General features: G+C 42.5%; 1 protein-coding gene across 10 annotated transcripts in view; it reads left to right on the forward strand.

The window, feature by feature from the left end:
* ppip5k1b (diphosphoinositol pentakisphosphate kinase 1b) overlaps positions 1-25,319 on the forward strand; it is a 212,640-nt gene that overhangs the window by 78,462 nt on the left and 108,859 nt on the right. For all 10 annotated transcript variants that reach the window (XR_004562139.1, XR_004562138.1, XR_004562140.1 and 7 more), the window contains exons 8-11: positions 2,121-2,282; positions 3,276-3,397; positions 17,623-17,724; positions 24,747-24,833. Coding sequence is in view for 7 of the 10 variants with exons in the window: in XM_034175924.1 (XP_034031815.1) it covers positions 2,121-2,282; positions 3,276-3,397; positions 17,623-17,724; positions 24,747-24,833 (473 nt within the window). In the remaining 3 variants the exon portion in view is untranslated. The remainder of the gene's footprint in view (positions 1-2,120; positions 2,283-3,275; positions 3,398-17,622; positions 17,725-24,746; positions 24,834-25,319) is intronic.

Consider the following 25,319-nt stretch of genomic DNA (forward strand, 5'->3'; position numbering starts at 1 on the left):
TATAATAGGCTGAAGCAGCTGTCAGTTCAGGGGGAGGGAGTGACAGGGAGCTAATTTCTCAGCCGTTTCTTTTTTCCCTCCTCAACGTGTTGCTCGTCTGCACCACAGGACTACCCTATGCTTCTGAACCAGACCTCTTGGTAAGTCCTTGCCGCTGCCAGTTTTATTTTAGGAGGTATACTGGAGCTTCTCTGCAAAAATATCTAGAGCTGGCCGCGAGTGAGAGACCTGCATGCAGCGCGCTAGCATTTTTATACTGACCGCCACCTATCGGCTGTTTGGAACACCGTTAACCGGGAGGTGGCGTTTAGAACAGCGTACTGTCCGCTAGCGCCGCCATTTTGTCTGCCTCTGTCGCCGGTTAAAACGCCTTTGAGGACGCCGATGTGGGCTCTATCGTCGTTTTACACGCCGTTGGTTAGGGATACAACGCCGGCCGCCAATTACGGCGGTGTAAACTGCGAGACTACAGGAAGGGGCGGGATGACATGGCGATTAAAAAGTGTCAAACGCCGTTGTTCGCGTTGTCTCCGTCATCAGGCCACTTCTCCGGGAGCGCTCCCGGAATTATTCGACATGTTGAATAATTTTTTCGACGATTCCCGGTGAAGCCGGAACCAAACCACACCCCCATGCGCCGGCGTTAACTACGGCGTGTGACCCCTAAAACGGCCCGGACGAGGCAAAATCTCTGCCAGGACGCTTCCGGGAGAGTTTACCGTCTATGTGTAAATGGGGCTTTAGGGACCCTGCTACATACAGTACCAGAAAGTGCAACATAGAAGATGCTCAGAAAAAAGAAGCTAGGAGCTATTTATGTGCACTGAAATGTGTTTGCGTTTCTTAATGTTTGATCTCATTCTTCTTCGCTGTTGCGAGTTGATGTGGCTGCACATCAGAGTGTCAGAAAAACTCCTGTGATGTTTGATTATCCATGATTTTTCTTTGTTGTGTGTTACGTGACAGAGGTGTGCTGCAGCACGGGAGTAAAACTGGGCTTTTAGCATATTCAAAGCTGCATTTTCATTCTAAAGCACCTGGAGATCTTGTTTAATCTGCACTGTTGCCTCAGAGCAAGAAGGTCATGGGATTGCTTTCCGCCTGGGCCTTTCAGTGTGGAGTTTGCATGTTCTACCTGCATTCACTCAGGGTGCTCCAGGTACCTCCTACCTCTGAAGACGTGCAGGTTAGGTGAATTGGTAATCGTTAAGCAACTGGTAAGTTGACCGTAGTTGTGCACGTGAGTGCAGTTGTGTTTGTCTGTGATAGGCTGGTGTCATGTGCAGGGTGCACCCAGCCTCACTCTCTATGACTGCTGGGATAGGCTCCAGCCCCCCGTGACACTTAAATGGAGTATGCGGGTATAGAAAATAAATCAATGAATGGTTCACTACTCATCCAACTGACTTCTTCAGTCATTAAAACTGATAGTCCATTCATAGTTACTGCAGAAAGCAGTAGAGTAAGCTACAGCACTAATTGCTGAATGAAACTTGTTGCATTATCCATCCATCCATTTTCTTCTGCTTTATCCGGAGTCGGGTCACGGGGGCAGCAGCTCAAGCAAAGCTGCCCAGACCTCCCGATCCACACACACCTCCCCCAGCTCCTCCTGGGGAACCCCGAGGCATTCCCAAGAGAGACATAGTCCCTCCAGCGTGTCCTGGGTCTTCCAGGTGCCCGGAACACCTCTCCAGCAAGGCGTCCAGGGGGCATCCGGAAAAGATGCCCGAGCCACCTCAGATGGCTCCTTTCGACGTGGAGGAGCAGCGGCTCGACTCCAAGCTCCTCCCGAGTGACTGAGCTCCTCACCCTATCTCTAAGGGAGCGCCCAGCCACCCTGCAGAGGAAACTCATCTCAGCCACTTGTACTTGCGATCTCGTTCTTTCGGTCATGAGCCAAATCTCATGACCATAGGTGAGGGTCGGAACGTAGATCGATCGGTAAATCCAGAGCTTTGTATATTTGCAATACTGCATAACAATAATAAGAATGCGTGATGTGTTGCTTTTAATTGTTATGAATGTACAAGGAAGCAGTTCAGTTGTAGTGGATGCTGGCAGCAGCATTTCCTTGTTAATGTGTGTCTGTGTTTATCTCGTGGTTCTGGACATGCCAGGTTTACACAGTGGGTCCAGATTATGCCCATGCTGAGGCCCGGAAGTCTCCAGCCCTGGATGGGAAGGTAGAGAGGGACAGCGAGGGGAAAGAGATACGCTATCCTGTTATGCTAACTGCCATGGAAAAACTGGTGGCTCGGAAGGTCTCCGTGGCTTTCAAGGTAAACTGCTGGTAGGAGGGTGATACTCGATTTAAGATTTTCTGTGTTAACAGTAATGTTTTAAAATTAGTCCATATTTGAACAGGAAGCCAATAAAGTGGCTAAAATTAGGGTTATATGTTCAAATTTCCCAAGAAGTGTAGCGTCAGTGTTCTAAACCAGTTGAAGACTTCTAATTGTAATGTGTGGCAATTCAGAAAGCAACAGAAAGCAACTTAGGTCAAGATTAAACAAACGAGGGAATCACTCTCGTCACATGAGCGATAATACTTGTATAAATGTTTGCTATGGTCCTTCAGTGGTTAAAAAACATTTGTTTTAATCTGTTTTTTGTTGTTGTTGTTGTTGGTGTTTTTGTTTTGTTTTGTTTTTGGGTACCAGGCTGTAAATGTGTTTCTATTCATGCTCTAAAGTTGGAGTTTGGGGGTCTATGGGGAGTGACCCACTATTGAGGCCATCTTAAGCAGCTATTCAAGGAACTGCAACTTTTTTCCCTTCCATGTTGGCTTCATTTATAAGCACTGGAGGTTGGGGCTTGACTAGAAGTAGTGTGTTATTATACAAAACACATTGGAATTGTTTGGACAGATAATGCTGTCAGCCATGAAAGTAGTCTGTGATTATGAGGACAAAACACCTTTGCACCTGGTGAACTTTGATGCAATAGATCAGTCTAAAAAAACATCAACTTTGTTTTGTCTTTGTACTATCTATCTACTAACTATTTTTTTTTTGGGGGGGGGGGGGGGGGTTAAAAAAACAAAACACATCAACACTAAGGAACACCATTTTGGTGCCTCAGTTCCTGAACTTCAAGTCTGTATGTTAGATGACTGTTGTTTAATTGCAATGACTCCTATACAGCTAAAATAATGTCAATTTTGGGCTGCATTTTAAGGTTGCCCCCCCCCCCCCACACACACACACACACAGCTAACAGTCTTTATTTCTGTGAATTCTTTGTCTTATTTGACTTTGTGTAATTTGTTTTAGCAAACCGTGTGCGGGTTTGATCTGCTCAGAGCTAATGGCCACTCCTTCGTCTGTGACGTCAATGGCTTCAGCTTTGTAAAAAACTCCATGAAGTACTACGATGACTGTGCCAAAGTCCTGGGGTAGGTGCCTATAAAACACTGACAAGTTAATGCATGAGTTGCATGTGGTTCGAGCTGATACCTCAAATTTTATTAATTGCAGTACAGATTCAAGGTTGGTGGTATGGACTACAAATGACTTTCATCCAGTCATCCACAGTCCGATTGCTTTTCCTTAGCCCATTGTAACCTTGTTTTTTTCTGTTTAGGTGTTAATGATGGCTTTCGTTTAGCTTTTCTGTATGTAAATCCCATTTCCATTAGGCGATTTCTTACAGTTCGGTCACAGACATTGACTCCAGTTTCCTCCCATTCGTTTCTCATTTGTTTTGTTGTGCATTTTTGATTTTTGAGACATATTGCTTTAAGTTTTCTGTCTTGACACTTTGTCTTCCTTGGTCTACCAGTATGTTTGCCTTTAACAACCTTCCCATGTTGTTTGTATTTGGTCCAGAGTTTAGATACAGCTGACTGTTAACAACCAACATCTTTTGCAACATTGCGTGATGATTTACCCTCTTTTAAGAGTTTGATAATCCTCTCCTTTGTTTCAATTGACATCTCTCGTGTTGGAGCCATGATTCATGTCAGTCCACTTTGCAACAGTTCTCCAAGGTGTGATCACTCCTTTTTAGATGCAGACTAACGAGCAGATCTGATTTGATGCAGGTGTTAGTTTTGGGGATGAAAATTTACAGGGTGATTCCATAATTTATTCCTCAGAATTGAGTGATTCCATATTTTTTTCCTTCTGCTTGGTCTAAAAAAGTAACCGTTACTGACTGCCACAATTTTTTTTCCTGATTTCTTATAGTGTTTCTTAAAGCCAGAAAGTTGCCATTTGAAATGACTTTAGTTTTGTGTCATGTCTGTGATCTGCTTTTTTCTACAAAATTAAACAACTGAATGAACATCCTCCGAGGCCAGTGATTCCATAATTTTTGCCAGGGGTTGTATATGCTGCCAGACATGCAACTTACAAAGCGCCCATGGACAAATCTACTAATATGTAGCATCATCAGTAATACAGTCCTGGTCAGGTTTATTAGAAGGATGAATTCAAAGAAGGACTTAAAAAGCATGAAATTTCAGCTACAGTCTGCCATAAGAGAGAATTAAATCTGAGATTTGATCAGTTTTGTTGTATGAAAATGGTGATGCAACAGGCAAATGTTGCAGAATTCCTAGTTTTTCCACTCACAACCTCAGAAGACTGCAATTCTTTAAGAGCTGTCATGGGGGGTCTTGTTAGTATCTTGTTGGCTTCCATCACTAGTCCAGCATTTGACGTAGATTTACCATACAGTGCCATAGTGTTTATATTTCTTAGCTGATGTAAATGAAGTCCAAGACATGTTCCGTGACTTGGAAATGTTCTTGTATCCATCTCCTGACTTGTCTCAAGAAATACGAGGGCTGTCAATAAAGTAACGGTCCTTTTTATTTTTTTCAAAAACTATATGGATTTCATTCATATGTTTTTACGTCAGACATGCTTGAACCCTCGTGCGCATGCGTGAGTTTTTCCACGCCTGTCGGTGACGTCATTCGCCTGTGAGCACTCCTTGTGGGAGGAGTCGTCCAGCCCCTTGTCGGAATTCCTTTGTCTGAGAAGTTGCTGAGAGACTGGCGCGTTGTTTGATCAAAATTTTTTCTAAACCTGTGAGACACATCGAAGTGGACATGGTTTGAAAAATTAAGATGGTTTTCAGTGAAAATTTTAACGGCTGATGAGAGATTTTGAGGTGAGACTGTCGCTTTAAGGACTTTTCATGGTGCGAGACGTCGCGCAGCGCTCTCAGGCGGCGTCATCAGCCTGTTCAAGCTGAAAACCTCCACATTTCAGGCTCTATTGATCCAGGACGTCGTGAGAGAACAGAGAAGTTTCAGAAGAAGTCGGTTTCAGCATTTTATCCGGATATTCCACTGTTAAAGGAGATTTTTTTAATGAAAGACGTGCGGACGGGTCCGCGTGTCGGGACGCAGCCGCCGCGACGCAGCCGCCACGACGCTCCGCCACAGGAAAAACACCTCTGTTGAAAGCCTTAAGGACAAGTTGGAACATGTCCTGCCTGTTAAACAATTTCTCATATACTCACTCCACTGAAAGCCATCAAAAGCCGCCTGGATTTTACAAATGGTTATCAACACGGAGGTGTTTTTCCTGTGCCGCTGCACCGCGTCGGCTGCGTGACGTCTCGCACCGTGAAAAGTCCTTAAAGCGACAGAATCACCTCAAAATCTCTCATCAGCCGTTAAAATTTTCACTGAAAACCAGCTTAATTTTTCGAACCGTGTCCACTTCGATGTGTCTCACAGGTTTACAAAAAATTTTGATCAAACAACGCGCCAGTCTCTCAGCAACTTCTCAGACAAAGGAATTCCGACAAGGGGCTGGATGACTCCTCCCACAAGGAGTGCTCACAGGCGAATGACGTCACCGACAGGCGTGGAAAAACTCACGCATGCGCACGAGGGTTCAAGCATGTCTGACGTAAAAACATATGAATGAAATCCATATAGTTTTTGAAAAAAATAAAAAGGACCGTTACTTTATTGACAGCCCTCGTATGTGTGTAAAAGTGATTATTTAATCCTTGTATTTATAATAAATTGCCTTGTCCCAGTGAAATGTGTTACAGATCTGAAATACATGAATGGATATAATGTTAACAAATGAATTTAAGTTCACCACACAATACATGAAATACTCGTATGTTGCTTTCATGTTATCTGCAATGAAATAGAAGTGAAAGTAAATGGAAGGATCACTGTGTTTTTGTTTTCTTTTATTTGCATTTCCCATACCATTCCAGCCTTTTCTGATTTGGAGTGCTCAGCCCTGCGATAGACTAGCGGCCTGTCCAGGGTGTACTCTGCCTGTCACCCTGTGCCTGCTAGGAAAGGCTGCATCCTCCATGGGTCTTAACTGGAATGTACGGGTTTAGTAAATAGATGGATGATTGTGAACTCTGCTGCTCTGTTAAAGTTACTTCATTACGTCTGAGCTGAAATGTTCAAAAAATCTTTCACGCATAAATGTTGTGCTACCTGGTGCCATCTAATGGCCAACACGATGTGCAGCTTGTCAAGTGGAGTAAAGAAGTGAACAGAGCGAGTGGTGATGTCAGCGGATCGCATCAGAGTACAGCACATGTGAACATTATAACAAGAAGTTAAATCTGTTATAAACATATTTAACAGCTGCACAGAAGAAGGAAAGTACATGCCACTGTTTTACTAAGCCATGACAATGTAAACATGACAAATAATTACCTTTTTAGATGACTCAGCATGCTTTCTGCAGCTTGTTAGGCACACGCACGAATGGCTGAAGCTCGAGCGGTCCTGTGTGATTCAGGAAGTGATTACAGTGCGCATTCAAGTTTGTGCGGGCGTGGCTTTGGACGGAGCACTGACTGGGTAGGGGGGAGTGGGTGGAACCTAGAGGAGTTGCTACTTTCAGATCTTCCTAGCTAGGGATGGGTATTGATAAGGTTTTATCGATATTGATGCCATTATCGATTCTGCTTATCGATCCGATTCCTTATCGATTCCCTTATCGATACCTCGTGAATTTTGTACTAAAAGTAGGCTTTACAGGTTTTCTATGTATTTCCTTAGATCTTAAAGTAAATAAATATGAAATTAGTCACTGTATCCCTGATCTCTGGACATAAATAAAAATAAACAACTGTGTTTCACTTTGAAGTTATTAATTCAGACTGAATTCTATCGTTCTATCTTGACTTGTCAGAGAGCCGTGCAACGTTTGGATCTGTGTGAACAGAACGGAGGATGATTCTCATTTCTTTCTCGCAACAAGACAGGAGTCCCAGTTAGTAACTTTAATCCGCACAAAAGTGAATCACAACTCATATTCAGGGATGAAAGTGGTGAAAACAAAAAAAGCTGAAACCCAAAATTAGCCCCCAACACCACCTGCACGAAAATGTTTGAATTCTAGAAGCTCTGAAATGCAATCTGGGACTATTCCAGACAATAAACTGGAGTGAGTGCTGAATCCATTTAGGTGAGAAAAAAAAATACAACTTTCCTTATTCAAATTTATTCCAGTAGTATTCTGCTCTTACTAGGATGCAGCAGTTTTCTAGTTTGGCAGATAGTTCTGGAGGAAATCACTGAAGAAATTAACAAACTGAAAATATGGTTTGACTGAAACAAACTGTCATTAAACTTAAATAAGACAGGGATGAAATGGAGGTGTGAGAGTCATTAGGTGTTCACAGGAAACATTTATTTCTGTATGTATTTATTTATTTATGTTAGTTGCTATTATATATTTTCTGTTGTGTTTCTATTTAGGTTCTTTTTGTCTCTTTCTCTAAAATTGTATATAATAATCATTAGATTATTAATATATAAGCAAAAATGAATTTAAGGAATATTACAATTTGAAAACAAATGCACCCGAAGGTGATGACGGCTGCAATTGCTAAATGCTAACTTTTAACATTGAAAATGCCATAGACGCGTTAGGATCACTGTTTCAGAAGACCATAACAGGTCGGTTTAACATAGAAAAGGTAAATAATACTCAGACGTATGCTCTTTAGGGTTTTAGCGGGGGAAAATTAAGCAAAAGAAAGATATAAACGAAGCAATCGACCGAAGCATTGCTTCAATTTGCGAACCATGCTTCAATTGGTTCAAGGTTCAAAGCAAAGCCGCGCTGCAGAAAAGTTGATTAAGGACCCGCTGCAGGGTCTGTAATCAATGTAGGGAAATGATCATTTTCCTGACAAACACCCGCCAAAACAACGGCCACTCTGAAGGACCGATAACAGAATCGTTAAGCACAAAGCTTATTGATGTCAGTGGATCGAATCATTTCTTAACGATACCCGAAAAGAACCGGTTCTCGATACCCATTCCTGTTTCTAGCTCTCTTGCTAGCTCTCCAGGGCTACCAACTCTAGCTTTAACATCCACAAATCATCAGACACAAGGTGGTTATTCCAACGTTTGCATGGATTCGTATCCACCACTGAAGGCTTAATCTGCATAATAATATAGTTTGGTAAAAATGTTGCGCCATTTCACACTCCTGTTACAAGACAGTGATTGTAGCGCAGTGGTAAAGTTTCCATCTGGTAATCAGAGTGTGCGGGTTTGAATCCCGTGGCATTTCTTTCGTTTTATTTAACCAAGGGTATTTAACTGCAGGCTTCTGTATTGCGTCCCCTTTTATGTATTATTTTTATCAACCCAGTGATATTCACTAATTATACAGCTGGTCTTTATTTAATTTTCCTCCACATCAGCAGTGCGATGTGGTGCACCTTGTCCCATGCTCAAAAGACACCGGCGCACTGGGATCGTCGCCGCGACGTTTCGTGGTGCGCTCATATGAGCTCTACCGCCATGAGTCACCCTGAAATGTACATATTCACACTAGGTGTGAAGGGGCCCTTAGAATTCACTTCATATAAATTCTGAAGGATTACATCAAAACTATTTCACGGATTCTCAACAAATTTGCACCACAGGTAGATATTACGGCATGGAAGACTCCACTGAATTTTGGAGGTGATCTGGATCCTGAATCAGGACGTCAGAAATCTCTGATTGCTCTTGTTTACAGCTGTGGCAGTTTTTACTTACTATATTAAGAAAACTTAGATCTACGAAGCGATCATAGAAATATTTTTATTTACACAGTTTTATGGGTGCAGACCTTGCACATGGCTAATGTGTGCGTTAATGAGTGGTGTACATATTTAAATTCAGATATCACCAGTTCACACACCACTTTGTTTTCCCATGTACTTTTGTCTTTACTGAGTGCCCTCACATCCGTATATTCAGGCATGCGCATAACTGGTGCTCATGAGCAGGGTTCTCACCGGCATTATAGCTGCCTGAAAAAAATGACGCTGCAGTTGGGCCATTATGCTGTTTCCGGGGGTGTATAGTAGTAAAATGATCATTTCTCTAGGTTGATTGTGGACCTACTGCTTCTAAATCAGAACCGGCAGGTCCACATTGAACATTAAGAAATTAACTTTTTTTTCATTAACCTCAGTCAAAGCCATTTAAAGATGTCACTAGTGACTCACTTTTCTGCTGATAAAAGTCGCTACCAGACTTTTGTCTGTTGTGGTGAAAGAAAAGAGAATTGTCCACCATTTCACCTTTTCAGTTTTGTTTTTTTTTCCTTTTTTCCTGGAAGACCCAGCCACGTTGCATCTTCAATGCTGTCACTGATGGAAGAAGCTTTTGGCTTAAAATCTCACGATACATGGCTACGTTCATTCTTCCCTTAACACAGATCAGTCGTCCTGTCCCCTTTGCAGAAAAACAGCCCCAAAGCATGATGTTTCTACCCCCATCCTTCACAGTAGGTATACGAGGTCTGTCCATAAAGTAACGGTCCTTTTTATTTTTTTTCAAAAACTATATGGATTTCATTCATATGTTTTTACGTCAGACATGCTTGAACCCTCGTGCGCATGCGTGAGTTTTTCCACGCCCGTCAGTGACGTCATTCGCCTGTGAGCACGCCTTGTGGAAGGAGTGGTCCCGCCCCCTCATCAGATTTTCATTGTCTGGAAATGGCGGAATGAAAAGGACTTTTTTCCATCAGAATTTTTTCAGAAACTGTTAGAGACTGGCACTTGGAAACCATTCGAAAAATTTATCTGGCTTTTGGTGAAAACTTTACGGGCTTCACAGAGAATAAGGACTTTAACTACAGCTTTAAGGACCCCTTTAAGGACGGTCGGTGCGCCGCGCTCTGAGCTGCGACGACGCGGCACAAACCACTGGATCATTTCTAAGCTGATGGCTCTGTGGATACGAGACCGTCGTGTGCTCTTTCTCTGGTTATCACAAGAGCTGGACATCAGCCATTTTCTGTCAGATTTCACTTTTAACAAGAGATTTTGTCATGGAAAGCTGCAAGGAGGCTTCGCGCGTCACGACCGATTCGCTGATGAAGCGAGACAAAGGAACACCTCCGTTTCGGAGTGTTAGAGGACAAGTTGGGACATGTCCAGCTCTCCACAAGTTCTCTTATACTCACTCGACTGGTAAGCACTGAAAGCCGAGATAGACATGTCCAAACTTGTCCTCTAACACTCCAAAATGGAGGTGTTCCTTTGTCTCGCTTCATCAGCGAATCGATCCTTATTCTCTGTGAAGCCCGTAAAATTTTCACCGAAAGCCAGATAAATTTTTCGAATGGTTTCCAGGTGCCTGTCTCTAACAGCTTCTGAAAAAATTCTGATGGAAAAAAAGTCCTTTTCATTCTGCCATTTCCAGACAATGAAAATCTGATGAGGGGGCGGGACCACTCCTTCCACAAGGCGTGCTCACAGGCGAATGACGTCACTGACAGGCGTGGAAAAACTCACGCATGCGCACGAGGGTTCAAGCATGTCTGACGTAAAAACATATGAATGAAATCCATATAGTTTTTAAAAAAAATAAAAAGGACCGTTACTTTATGGACACACCACGTAGTGTTTTTGGAATGCAATTCAGCATTCTTCTTCCTCCAAACACGACGAGTTGAGTTTTTAACCAACGTGTTCTATTTTGGTTTCATCTGACCACATGATATTCTCCCAATCCTCTTCTGGATCATCCATATGCTCTCTGGCAAACTTCAGACGGGCCTGGACATATACCGGCTTAAGCAGGGGGACACGCCTGGCACTGCAGGATTTGAGTCTCTCTCTGTGTAGTGTGTAGCCTTTGTTACTTTGGTCCCAGCTCTCTGCAGGTCATTCATCAGGTCCCCCGTGTAGTTCTGGGGTTTTTGTTCACCGTTCTCATGATCATTTTGACCCCACGGGATGACATCTTGCGTGGAGCCCCAAATCGAGGGAGATTATCAATGGTCTTGTATGTCTTCCATTTTCTTACAATTGCTCCCACAGTTGATTTATTCACACTGCCCTGCTTGACTATTGTAGAGTCACTCTTCCCAGCCTGGTGCACATCTACAGTTTTCTTCCTGGTGTCATTCTACAGTTCTTTGGTCTTGGCCATGGTTGAGTTTGGAGTCTGACTGTTTGAGACTGTGGATAGGTGTCTTTTATACAGATAACGAGTTCAAACAGATGGCATTAATACAGGTAACAGGTGGAGGACAGAAGAGCTTCTTAAAGAAGAAGTTACAGGTCTGTGAGAGCGAGAAATCTTGCTTGTTTGTGGGTGATGAAATACTTATTTTCCACCATAGTTCATTCATTCATTCATCTTCTACCGCTTAGTCCAATTAAGGGTCGCGGGGGGCAGGAGTCTATCCCAGCAGTCATAGAGCGTGAGGCGGGGTACACCCAGGACAGGACGCCAGTCTGTCGCAGGGCCACAAATAGACAAACAAACACAGACACACCCACACACACACCTACGGACAATTTTAAAGAGTCCAATCCACCTAACCCGCATATCTTTGGATGTGGGAGGAAACCGGAGCACCCGGAGGAAACCCACGCAAACACAGGGAGAACATGCAAACTCCACACAGAAAGGCCACGGGAATTGAACCCATGACCTTCTCGCTGTGAGGCAACAGTGCTAACCACTAAGCCACCGCGCTGCCCTTTTCCACCATAGTTTACAATTAAATTCTTTAAAAATCATACAGTGTGATTTCCTGGATTTTTTTTTTCTAATTTTGTCTCTCACAGTTTAAGTGTACCTATGTTGACAATTACAGACCTCTCATCTTTCTGAGTAGAACTTGTACAATCAGGGACTGACTAAATACTTTTTTACCCCACTGTACACAGCAGTTTATTAAAGAAAATCCTTGTGTTTTTTTAACTTCAAGATTCATTTCTGTTTACTGTACATTTTTAACTAAAAAAAAAACATGACATTAAAAAACTTCTATTTAAAATAGTTTTAAAGTTAAAAAAAAAAGGATTCTTAAGAAATCTTTGAAGTTTGTATGTAAATTAAAACCATAACTTCTCTGTTGTGCATCATTTATGTGTTAGCACTCATGAGCACCAGTTATGTGCACACCAGCATATATTGTCTGGGCACCGTTCCACACTGCTGGAAAGTGCAAGTTTAATTTCATGCATACAACCGGGGTCCCATGAATCATGTCACGGGATCCTATACAAATGCATAAAAAAGTGTGTAGTGTAGCTCACCTTGGTTACATTGTCCATTTCACAAATCCTCAGTATTTGACTCAAGTACTGATTCATAAAGGTTTGCAACTACCTGTTCTCTTGGTGGTTTTCCATATCTCTGCACCACATAAGAGGACAGACAGCCTTCATGTTAGAATTGCAAATCTTCAGTTTGGGTTTACATGTGGTGTTATAGGAGGTCAATAATCTTTAGTATATTGAACACCATTGTGTATTTTTTTTTATACTGATTCTCACCTCTTCCTGTGTTCCTCCGTGAACACTTGCTTAGCTACGCAAAGGATGTCACTTCTTCCAGGCCTCTGTTAATTTGCATGGCCTTGAACTTGCCAATATTTGGTCTCAGTCCTAGCTTGATGTTTAGGGAATGCTGCAATGCTTCATGAATGCAAATGGTAAGTCTGTCAAATCTGTTTTATAATTTCTATAAGCCCACAAAGTTTATGTACAGAGAGGTGTTTCATTCAGTTGACTGTTCAATTGCTGTCTGATCTATGTAGGATTGGTATTTCCTTAATCTTGCTTGCTGGTCCCGAAGTGTAGTATCTGTAGCCATCTGAAGACTGATTACCATTTTTTATTTAAGAACCATAGGACAGCCAGCAATGGTAGTCCTTTATTATTCTTGCAGTCCTACTTCTGCATGTGCTTGTTCAGTGAATTACTCCCCGGCAAGACACCATCCGGGTGCCCCTCCCCCTGCAAAAAAACCCACAGAATTTTGCACAAACAGACATTTTTTATTTTTTATTAACCAGGAACCTTCCGCAACGAAACCAAGTACACTAACCACTTGGCCACTACCCCTGCATTAAGTATACACACACACACTCTTCTTCAACCGCTTAGTCCAATCAAGGGTCACGGGGGGCTGGAGCCCATCCCTGCATTCATAGAGCGCGAGGCGGGGTACACCCAGGACAGGACGCCAGTCTGTCGCACAGCCAGAAACAGACAAACAAACACATTCACACCCACTCGCACACCTATGGACAATTTAAAGATTCCAATCCACCTAACCCACATACCTTTGGATGTGGGAGGAACCCGGAGCACCCGGAGGAAACCCACACAAACACGGAGAGAACATGCAAACTCCACACAGAAAGGGCACAGACGGGAATTGAACCCATGACCTTCTCACTGTGAGGCAACAGTGCTAACCACTAAGCCACCGTGCTGCCCACATTAAGTAAATATATCTTGTAATTTGTGAAAGTGTACACTGCATCACACACAGGCACAGAAAAATGAGAAGGTCAGATCCAAATCACTTCAGCGCATAATGTGAACGCAGCTCAAATTCAAACCCTCCTTACAAATAGGCAGGCTGTTCTTTCTGCAAACTTTTTTCCACTAGTGGAAAAAAGTTTCCACTAGTTGATCCTCTCCGGTGAGATTGGAACACCGTCTGACACCCTGTCTGTCCACTTTCAATTGTCTTTTATTTCATGAACTGGCTGCCTCATTCCTCTTGTCGTTTTGGCTCTGGCTGGTTGATCCATTGGGAAATGTGCCGCAGTGTTCTGGTTCTGCTGTGTCCTAAGTGGCTTTGTCCAATGAGAGAGGAGACTCTGTGGAGCAGGACAGCAGGATCCAGCTCAGCGGCACAGCGGGGAAACAGGGAACAGGATACTCTGTCCGGAGCCAAAGTGGAGCAGTGTGCACGGGGAGGAGGGCGCCTGTCGCCGGGTACAACGCAGGAGACAACCACCGAACCTCTCACTCTCACTGCTTCTGTTTTGTGCACCTCAGCAAGCAGGGGCACCTGCGTGCAGGTGCTGGAAGTGCCATTTTGCCAATTCCCCACCACAAAGTGATATGATAACTGCTTTGTGGCACAGATGATTTTTTTTTTTAAGTGCTTATGCCGCTGTCACCTCCCCATGTGTCATGAAAGTGAAAAATGTATCCACATAAAGCATCCTGATTTTGGAAAACGACATCTGAAAATACTTTAGTTCATTGTCGTGGCTGAAGAAATGTAGCGTTACTCTGTGTTTTGTCTTCTCCCTGTCTGTTTCTCAGCCTGAACCAGAGAACGCCAGCTCCTTGTCCCACAACAAGACTATTACTTTATTTTAAAAGTTGAAAGAGTCACAGTGCCTCATTCATTCACGTCAGCGTTTACCAAAGGCATCAGCAGACTCTTCGGCATTCTGCACATGATGAAATTAAATTCCATGATCCACCAAGACAAAAATAAAATTTAAAAAATGTTAAATTACTCTGTTTGGCGTCCGTGTGGAAGCGCGAGGCCGTGCAAAAGCGTACACATGCTCAATGATGTGCTTGTCAGCATCTCCATGCTCCGCCTTCCAAACAGAAGTGTTCGGCGGTGAAAACGCAAACAAAGACAGACTTAACTGTTTTGACCCATACCATACCGTGCTGTGTGACAGCTGCATAACTTATTCAACGTATCCACCAAATTTTTCAAAAGTCGACATACGCTGGCTGAATCGTCAAGGTGTGACAGGGCCCTTAAGACACGTGCCAAAGTGGTGTGCGTAGAGTATGACTGGAGCTGGAGAAGTTGTGTACTGACTGCGGGAGTGACAGAAATGGAGATGTCCACAGTCAGCATGACTTTTCCCCCTCCGCACTCCCCCCGCTGGCCTGCCCTCACACCCGTTGGGAGGTGATGATCTAGTGCTTAAGCATTGGGCTTCAGACCAGAGGATCCTTGGTTCAAAACCCAGCCTGACCGGATGGGGCCCTTGGGCAAGGTCCTTAACCCCCTAGTTGCTCCCGGTGTATAGTGAGCACCTTGCATGGCAGCACTCTGGCGTGCAAGGTATGTGTCTGTGTGAATGGGTGAATGTGAGGCATCATTGTAAAGCACTTTGAGCTTCTGTTGCAGATGGCAGAGTGTTACATAAATGTAGTCCATTTACCATTATCCCCATGTTTGGACTGAGCTGTTGGGATTAGTTTTCAAAAAGGAGGTGAAGTAATGTAAATAAGCTTAATATTGGGGTAGCAGGCAGTCACTCCTCACAAAAAAAAACAAACAAACAAACCACTGAGTAACAGATCTTGTAAAAACTTGGCAAGATAAAATCAGGCTTCTGTGCTTTTTTGTATTTGTTCTCAGCTCTGAAAGGATGTATTAATCTCTGTAGTCACTTTTTATTACCTAGGTATAGGTTATTTGCAAGCTGAATTTTTTTTTTTTTGTACGTGTGTGAGCTGAACACCTCTCATATGCACAACACAAACAAACGTCCCATTTCAATGGTGGGTTTTTATTTCATTTGTAATCTGCATACAGAACTATGAATTTCACAGTAGAATAATTGTAATGATGATTGGGTGGGGATGGGTGCAGACATCTAAATCAGAGTAACGTTTTGATGCGGGTGCATAACTGTTGGATGATTTAGTTTTAGCAGCAGATTTGGATCACTTCAGAGCTGATCCACGCATCTCTGTTAGGTACTCCTGGGATGTTTTCTGTAAATGAACAGTTATGTAAGGAGACCCAGAGGAGGGATACTACTAAAGGATGCATCAGCTTGGACAATATGGACATGCAATGGATTTTCCTGATTTCAGTCCAGCATGCAGGTACTGAGGACTCCAGTGACTGCCTGAGAGCAAGGAGATGGCCAACCAACAACTGGACATAGCAGATAGGTGGCTTCTTTTAGGATTTGAGGATTGAACATAAGTCTGCCTGTGTGGTCACCACATGAGAACGTGGGTTGTTTTATAAGGTGGTGAAGGCAGAATTGTGCAGCCTGGTGCATGGTCTCTGACCGTTCCCTATGTGACCTTGGACGTCGGTCTTTCCTGCGAAACAATGAAGCACCACTGTACTCTTCATTGCCTGCCCAGCATCCGACATTTACAAGTGGCTGGTTAACAGTTCAGCATTTGTCAGCAGACAAAGGCCTTGTTTTTTTGTCTCAGCAGTCCAAACTAAAGCTAAAAGAGTTGTTAATATTGGACTCATAATCATCTGACTTCAGTTTAGTACTATTATTGCTTTATATGTGGCAGATATAGATGAAGTGTATTGTTAGGTTTACCTTTCCATGGTGATGTGCAAATTTGCATTGCATATTAATAAGCAAATTATTTTCCTCAAATGTTTGTGAAGACCAGACCAAAGGGAAAGTGGAAGTGCATGTTGTATTTGTAACAGTTCAGAATGAATGTTAATATTATGTCTGTGTTTACTTCAGTGTTGAATAAAATCATAATATGAGGGGATATCAAAAAGTTTTGAGTCTAAAACAGAAAGAGCAAGATATTTGGATTTATAATGTTTTATTTTTCAGCATCGTCCCCCTCCAACTCCATAAACTTGTTCCATCTAGTTTGCCAGTCTTTGATACCCGATCGGTAGAACTCTACATCTTGGTCCCCTAACTAGCCCTCCGCTGCAGCAGTCAGCTCATCATCATCCTCAGATCTCTGGCCCCGGAGGTATTTTTTTCAGCCTGGGAAAGAGGTGGAAGTCACTAGGGGCTAGGTCTGGAGAATGAGGTGGGTGAGGAAGAAGTTCATAGTCACACTCGCGCACAGCGTCCGTGGCAACTCAGCTGGTGTGGACTGGTGCGTTGTCGTGGTGAAGCAAAATACCACAACTGACACTGGAGGGTATGTCTCTTCCACACAGTGTTATGACTCAACAATTGAAGTGAGCAGTATGATCCTACATGAAATAAGTAGCTAAGACATTGATGTAGATCAGGTGTGATGCATTGTAATATTTGAGTGGGGAAAAATGTGTGAGGCTCAAAACGTTTTGACATCCCCTCGTACTTTATGGAGTATGCACTGAGGGTGTGATTGTTATTTTCTCTCCCCTACCAGTAAAAAATAAAACATAAAAAAATCAATGAGTATAGTTTTAATGATGGGATTTGTGATTTTCTTGAAACTATATCACAGGAATGTTGGAGAGATACATTTTGATTTAAATCTTAAAATGGAAGGTTTATCTTTCTATTTATAATAAATCAGAGAAGTATCATTAATCATGTTTATTTTGTGTTATTTTTAATCAATGCTTTTGTAATATGTGCATTGTTACATTATGTGGGTAATCTTCAAATGTGGATGATGTGAAGTTTTTGTTAATTTTATGTGCCTCATTAGCAACCTGGTCATGAGAGAGCTGGCACCTCAGTTCCACATCCCCTGGTCCATCCCCATGGAAGCTGAAGACATCCCCATTGTTCCAACAACCTCAGGAACCATGTATGTACAGAGACACTACATACCAGCTGTTTCATCTCCAGATGAACCATGTTCTTCAAACATGAAATTCCGGTGCTGTCAGTGACATTATTGTAAGCAATAGTTTTTGGTGGTTAAAGCTCAGGTCCCTGTTAAATTTTTCAACAAATTTGTGTTCAAATCTACTCATGTTTTTCACAATATTATAGGGTTGATGCCCCCCCCCTCCCCCCTGACTGACAAGCAAATTGACTATGTAGTCACTTTGGTTCAAGTGGCTGGTTTGCTGTTGCAGCATCTCCCGTGCACAGAGCAGGAGACAAGATGGACAGAAGCAGCACTACTCACTGAAATGTTGGTCACTTATGGAAACAAGTACGCATGTAAAGGGGCTGTATGTCGAGCAGAGCAAAATTATCATGTTCATCCTCATATATATTGACCAATAAGTTGATACAGTAATATTAGTGACAGGCCTACTGACCAGCCTCCAGTTAAGCTGGGCTTACACTGTGCGATTCAATCCAAAGCTTACTTAACCCTCTGGGGCCGATGCCGTCGTATACAATGGCTGAGACCAAACTTTACTAAATTAGAAATACCTTTTTAATGATATGAGATAGAAACGTTTTGTTTTTTTTTGCTGAAAAGCCATCTTTGTACTCCTCATAGAAGCTGTGTGATGATGTGCGCAATGTGAGTGTCCAATCGGAATTGGTTCACCGTCACATGGTTTTCCAAAATCCAATCGTAGGACAGATTTACCTCACATGAAAAGCCGAAGATCGTTTTCAAGAGTGTGTAACTATCAGGATTGCTCCACTAATTTACATGTGAATGTTGCTGGATAACTATGTTGCTTTCTCGGCGTAAAGCACTTGTTTACCATATAAATGGAGCGAGGGGAAGGGGCCGCTCCTCAGACTTTAAGGAGCCAAAGTGGGCCAAAGTGTGAATGAAAGCTGCTTTAGGAGCAGCACAGAACACTCCAAAACACAGTAGAAGTAGAAATTTGTGATGTGACCTTTGTGTAATAGCAGACAGAAATTGCTTTGAGATGAAGACAAACAAAATGCATCAACCATTTTGTATATATTGTTCAAAATGTGCATTTGTGTTTCTTGTTTGAACCTTTTTGTTGTACAGTCATTCACACAAGACCTCAAATTACCTTTATAAAGTGTCAAAACAGTTGTTTATTATAGTTTGCTGTGTGTTTTGAATAAATGTGTGTGGAAAATTATTTCCGCTTTACTTTTTCCTTTCTTATTTCTGATTGTAAACCTTTATTACACTTATAAAACACAACAAAGCATATATATTATGAAAGTACAGGTTATCCTGAAAAAAAGTGGCATAAAACTTGATTGTGGGACGCAGGGAGAGCTGTTAACAGCAATAATAAAACATTTATGCCAGGCGAGTGAACTGTCCAAAAAAATGCCCTCAGCCCCCAGAGGGTTAATAGCGTGGGAAAATACAGAGTCATTGCCATGATGAATTGCTTTAAAGTAATACCTGTGTGAGACTTGATTCAGGATTATAGTGAAATTAAAGCAATTGTGAGCAGAGAAAAAGCTGCAGGATCATGTGAACAGAGCAGACACTCTACTTTTATTAATTCAGTCTTCTCACACTCTGCAGTAATGCACATAAAAAGGAAACTAGTATACATCAGAGTAATTTTATGGCAAATTGCATCTTTAAAACATTGTAATCTGCCATGTTTTCCTGACTATACATTAGTTGAATTCGAGACTTTGTGTGTTTGGGATTGCCTCTCATTTTTCTGCTCTCTGCACATTTTGATTTGAATTTTTGGTTAGCACTAGGCCTGAAAACAAACAAAACAACAAACTAGGGGAAACACTGCTAGTTATTATACCTTTACCTTTATTTTTGTGTTTTATCACATTCATTTTGGAGGGATCCCACTGCAAATACACTGTTTTCTTCATCAAATTTTGCAAATGACTTGACGGAGGAAAGGCGTTTGCAAGGTTTAAAGTTAGTATTGCATTTGCTCTAACTGGAAATTCAGAATTTTTGACTTAACATTAAAAAATACATCTTAAGCCTCAGTCCCACCGAATAATAAGCCATGAATAATGAGCCACGCATGGGTGTGTCAGCGACTATTGAAAGAATGATCCACGTTTTAAGCTATCACGTATCCGCTACTAAAGCCCCGTTTACACATAGACGGTAAGAGCTCCCGGAAGCGTCCCGGAAGAGTTTTTGGCCGTCTTAAGGATCAAACGCCGTTGTTAACGCCAGCGCAAGGGGGCGTGGCTTAGTTCAGGCTTCACCGGGAGTCGTCGGAAAAATTATTCAACATGTCAAATAATTCCGGGAGCGCTCCCGGAGAATTCGCGTGACGGCGGAGACAACGCGAACAACGGAGTTTGATACTTTTTAATCACCGTTTCATCCTGCCCCTTCCTGTAGTGCCGCAGCTTACACCACCGTAATTGCCGGCCGGCGTTGTATCCCTAACCAACAGCGTGTAAAACGGCGACAGAGCCCACATCGGCGTCCTCAATGGCGTTTTAACCGGCGACAGAGGCAGACAAAACGGTGGTGCTAGCGGACATTACGCCGTTCTAAACGCCACCTCCTGGTTAAAATGGCGTTCAAAACGGCCGATAGGCAGCGGTCAGTATAAAAACGGTAGCGCGCTGCATGCAGGCCTCTCGGCCAGAAGAAGACGGAAGGAAAAACAAGGCTCCGTTTTTTTTTTTTTTTGAAGAGAAAAGGTTTTTTAGATATTTTTGCAGAGAAAAGAACGAGGCTCCAGATATTTTTGCTGAGAAAAGCACGAGGCTCCAGATAATTTTTTGTTGAGAAAAGAATGAGGCTCCAGATTATTTTTTTCAGAGAAAAGAACGAGGCTCCAGATATTTTAGCAGAAGGGGCCTCCAGATATTTTTGCAGAATGATGACAGTGTGTGCAGAACCAGCTTATTATACAGGATGCTCTGGGGGCGGTGCCTAATATTCAAATGATCCTGGAGTAACGCAGAATTTACCCTGTTTGCCTGGGTAAAAACCTGGGTAAAAACCTGGGTATTAACCAGCGGTACACAGGGCAGTATCGGCAGCAGCAGAACACCGCCGTTCTCACCCGCGTCTTAACCTGCGATTGTAAAGGATAGAACTGGGTATTAACCCCCGTTGCCTGACGTGTGCCGGATGCTACGGCATCAAAACGGCGCTTTATTCAGTGGATTTAGCGGCGTTTTAGCCGCCTCATTGCAGATAGTACGGCGGTCAAAATGCCGGCAAAATGCTCCGCCGCTTTCCACCGGGAAAACAGCCGGAACTACCGCGGACTTTGGTCTACGTACTACCCGCCGACAAAACTGTCTATGTGTAAACGGGCTTAAGGCGCCTCTATGTGCCTCTCTGTACCTCCCATGTGCCACGTATCAGCCTCTAGTGAGCCACGACCGACCTGTCATGTGAGCCCTGTCGCATATGATCCACATCAAGCCACATATAATCCATGTAGCACCATATAATGCGACGTTGGTGCACGTTTAGGCTTAGGTTTGGTCCAAACCTCCAGCCCTCCCACACTTGGTCCCTTTAAAGTGTGGGTTCTCAAGTCACAGCATCCATTCAAGATTTGGTCACATTTTTTAAACGCAGTCCAAAAAAAAAAAAAAAAAAAACGCTTCTGTACATTCTGGCTGATGTTGCACATCTGTGCACCAGGCTGCTGTTCACCTGTGTTCCAGAGCCACTAAATGCAGCAGTTCACCCAGCTCTCTGTGACCAAAAAAAGACACCATAATGAGATGGCCGCTTTAATTATATACACCTGCACCTGTGTGGATTAATTCTCCCCCCCCCCCCCCCAAAAAAAAAACCACGACACAATACACATCCATAACCCGACTAGCGAGAACTGAACCACTGTTTCCTGGACAGTCGAGTTTGTGGTTCTTCTCACTGGCTTTATTTCTTCTGTGGCTTCAGTCATTTTGACACCGTGATCCAACTTTTAACTTTGTGTTCGTCCATTAATGTTTGCAGAATCGCTCTTTTGTGTGCTCGCATTCTGCATAAATGCTCGTCTTGAGTGCCAGTTATTGCGTGAGCACACACAGAGTGCGCCTCATCTGATCCATTATAACAAGATTTTAAATCTATCATAGACATACTTTTACAGCTGCTTATAAAGAAGGTATGAACATGCAACTGCTTTACCAAGCTATTACAATATAAACATTACAAATAATTACCTTTTCCAGAAGTGATTAGAGGTGTTTTCAACATCCAAACTGTGGCAGAAAATGATTAATCCGCTACAAAATAATTTTTTTATATACAGCATCTGCGCACAAAGCAGGTGGGATTGTCGTGCACAAGAGGGCGGAGCCAAAATAGCCTGTCCTGTCCTCGTACTGTAGCCGCCAGGTGTTTGGATAATGGTCTTTTAACAGCCTTGTCCTCACCACAAACATGCTTCTCTAATCCTTGTTTGCCCTCATAGTAACTCATACACAAACTGCCCCATGCTGTTGTTGCTAAATTTTGAGCTTCTTGAAATTAGCACCATGCTCAGAGATGAGCCTCATTAGCCGAATATTCTTCCTCCCAGAGCCTCCCACTTTTCTCCCCCGATAGTTGAATAACTGGGCTCGTACCAAAAAAAAAAAAAAAAATGCTAGGTGGCTCATTATTCAGTGGGACCAGGGTTTAATAAAGCTCTGATTAAGTGCCCATTTCCCCACTGACTCATTTTACTAAACCAAGTAAGAATGTTGTACTGGAACTACCGTCAGTATGACAGCTGATACTGCACATACCTGTGTGACTATTGTCTTACTTGTCCAGCAAATATCCAGCAAAAATCCTGAGAGTTTTGTCCAGATTTTGTGTGGAATTCATCCCAATGGGATTTAAGGAGGACAATGTTTATTCACTGTGTCCACTGGCATATGATTTATTTTTACATCAGGGTTCTTTTTGTATTTTCAGTCACAGTTGAAGGTCTGCCATGTAGCATAACAGCACCAGTTGATCCTCAAACAGTATCTTTGGAAACTTCACAGTGTATTGTGGCATGTTGCTATTGTATTTTGATCATGCCTGTATAAGGTTGTGAATCTTTTGTTTGCATATCTGTATACATAAAGGGCTACCTCTGTCTGTCTGTCCGGGATAAACTCCCAAACTATAATATGTAGCCCTAAAAACTATACATATTATAAATCCTCATGACATGGGGAACAAACTGGTAACATTTTTTAAAAGATGAACTGAAAATTACCCCAAAATAGCTTTTTATGTAAGACCATACAGCGGTGTACCATGTGCGATAAACTCCCAAACTATAATATGTAACCCTAAAAACTATATATATTCTGAATCCTCATGGCATGGGGAACAAACTGATGTAATTTTTTAAAAAGTTGAACTGAAAATTAACCCCAAAATAGCCATTTATGTAAGACCATACAGTGTTGTATCATGTGCTTTTCATGCTGTCACTTCTGTCTGTCTTTCTGTCTGTCCGGGATAAACTCCCAAACCACAATATGTAACCCTAAAAACTATATGTATTCTGAATCCTCATGATGTGGGGAACAAACTGGTACCTTTTTGTAAAAGGTTGAACTGAAAATTCTCCCTGCGTCAATAAAACAATCAGATTCTGTGGAGACTTTTAAGTCCAGACTTAAGACGCACTTATTTTCCCTTTCATATGGCTAGCATACTGGTGCAGTTTTGTTTTATGCTTTTTACTCTTTTAATTCATGTTATTAGTAGTTGAAGTGGACCGCGGCCTCAACTTCACCTAAATTCTGGGTCTTTTAGTGAAGCTTAGGGCTAGTGGCCGGCGATCACCTTAGTATTTCTTCTGTTTTTCTTGTTGATTAATGCTGGCAAATTATACAGTATTTTTTTTGTCTTTCTGATGCCTGATTCTGTTTTTTCTCTGTTTAAGGTGCAGCTCCATCCAGAGATGGGAGTTGTGTTTGTGTTGGCGATCCTCCTGTCCTGTGCACCAACAGCAATTCTTGTATATTCGTCCGTGAATTGTTCTGTGAATTATTTCTGTAATTTATGTTTGTAGCATTGCCCAAGCAGAGGGTCACCCCTTTGAGTCTGGTCTGCTTGAGGTTTCTTCCTCAGAGGGAGTTTTCCTTACCACTGTTGCTCTGGGGGTTGGTAAGGTTAGACCTTACCTGTGTGAAGCGCCTTGAGGCAACTCTGTTCTGATTTGGCGCTATATAAAGGAAAGAAATTGAAATTGAAAATTACCCCAAAATAGCCGGCTGTGGGTATGACCGGGCAGATTCAAATTTCCAGTCCTGTATATGTGTTGGCCATCTCTGTTTATTTAATCCCTTTCTACAGCACACTCAGCACAGCACAGCCACAGCATACTCAGCAAAACAACAACATGCTTGGGCTGAGGCTGTGGGTATGACCAGGCAGATTCAAATTTCCAGCCCTGTATATGTGTTGGCCAGCTCTGTTTATTTAATCCCTTTCTTCAGCTACTTTATGTTCTCAACTGTTAAGCACCTGGATGTCCTGTAAAACCCAGTTTGCCTTCCTGTCTGAATACATTCATTTTATGTTTATAAAATTGCAATGTAAAAACAGTGAAATACACCACTCCCTCAGTTTTGATTCATTGATATTTACATTTTCTTTTACCTATCTTTTCTGTGTAATTTTGTTATAAATTTGATTGCAAAACAAAGTCTGCATGAAGGACTTCAAATGTGTTTGTCTTTTAACCCAAGTAACCCACTTAATTTAGGGAGCCCACCTCTTATAGTTCTGCTGGACAAACTTTAGCCCATTAACTATTATATTTATAAGACATCAGCATTACAGAAACAAATGTTGGGCAATTGTTTTGATTAAAATGATTGGCATTTGGCTTATGTCTAAAACAGTTTAACCCGGGTAGTGCCGGGAACCCCAGCTAGTTATGAAATAAAGTTACGTTGGGGCAGAAGAAAATTCTTATTAAATGCAGTGGATAGCTTTAACTTGCTTGTGTTTTGCCCTTTATAAAGGATGGAGCTGCGCTGTGTCATTGCCATCATTCGTCATGGAGACCGTACACCAAAGCAAAAAATGAAAATGGAGGTTCGACATCTGTTGTAAGTCTAATTTTAGCATTAGGACATTCCTCCTTCTTTTTTGGTGATTATTATTTTAGTTCTTTCAGCTTATCCCTTTTTTCTCGGGGTTGTCACAGCAAATCTGATATAGATCTGCATGATTTGACATAAACTTTACCCCGGATGCCCTTCATCACACAACTCTGCATTACATGGAAAATGGGTGCAGGTTAGCCTGGCACAGTCAGACAAGTCTGGCCCCTCTCCATTCACGTTTAATTTCCAGGGGGCAGTACCATGCGACATAAACCAAACTACCCCTGTACTCTGTTCATCATGAAGCTGTATAACTGGGGATACAAAATGCAAAACATGCACTGTGCACAATTTCTCCAATCACTGCCACAGAAGCCTGTAACTTCTTCTGGGTTGTCTGGGTGTCTTGGTGACTTCCCTCACTCTCCTTCTTGCATAGTCACTCAGTTTTTGAGAACTGTCTACTCCACACAGATGTACCATAGAGTG

This window comes from Thalassophryne amazonica, chromosome 8, assembly GCF_902500255.1.
Source record: "Thalassophryne amazonica chromosome 8, fThaAma1.1, whole genome shotgun sequence".
Taxonomy (NCBI): domain Eukaryota; kingdom Metazoa; phylum Chordata; class Actinopteri; order Batrachoidiformes; family Batrachoididae; genus Thalassophryne; species Thalassophryne amazonica.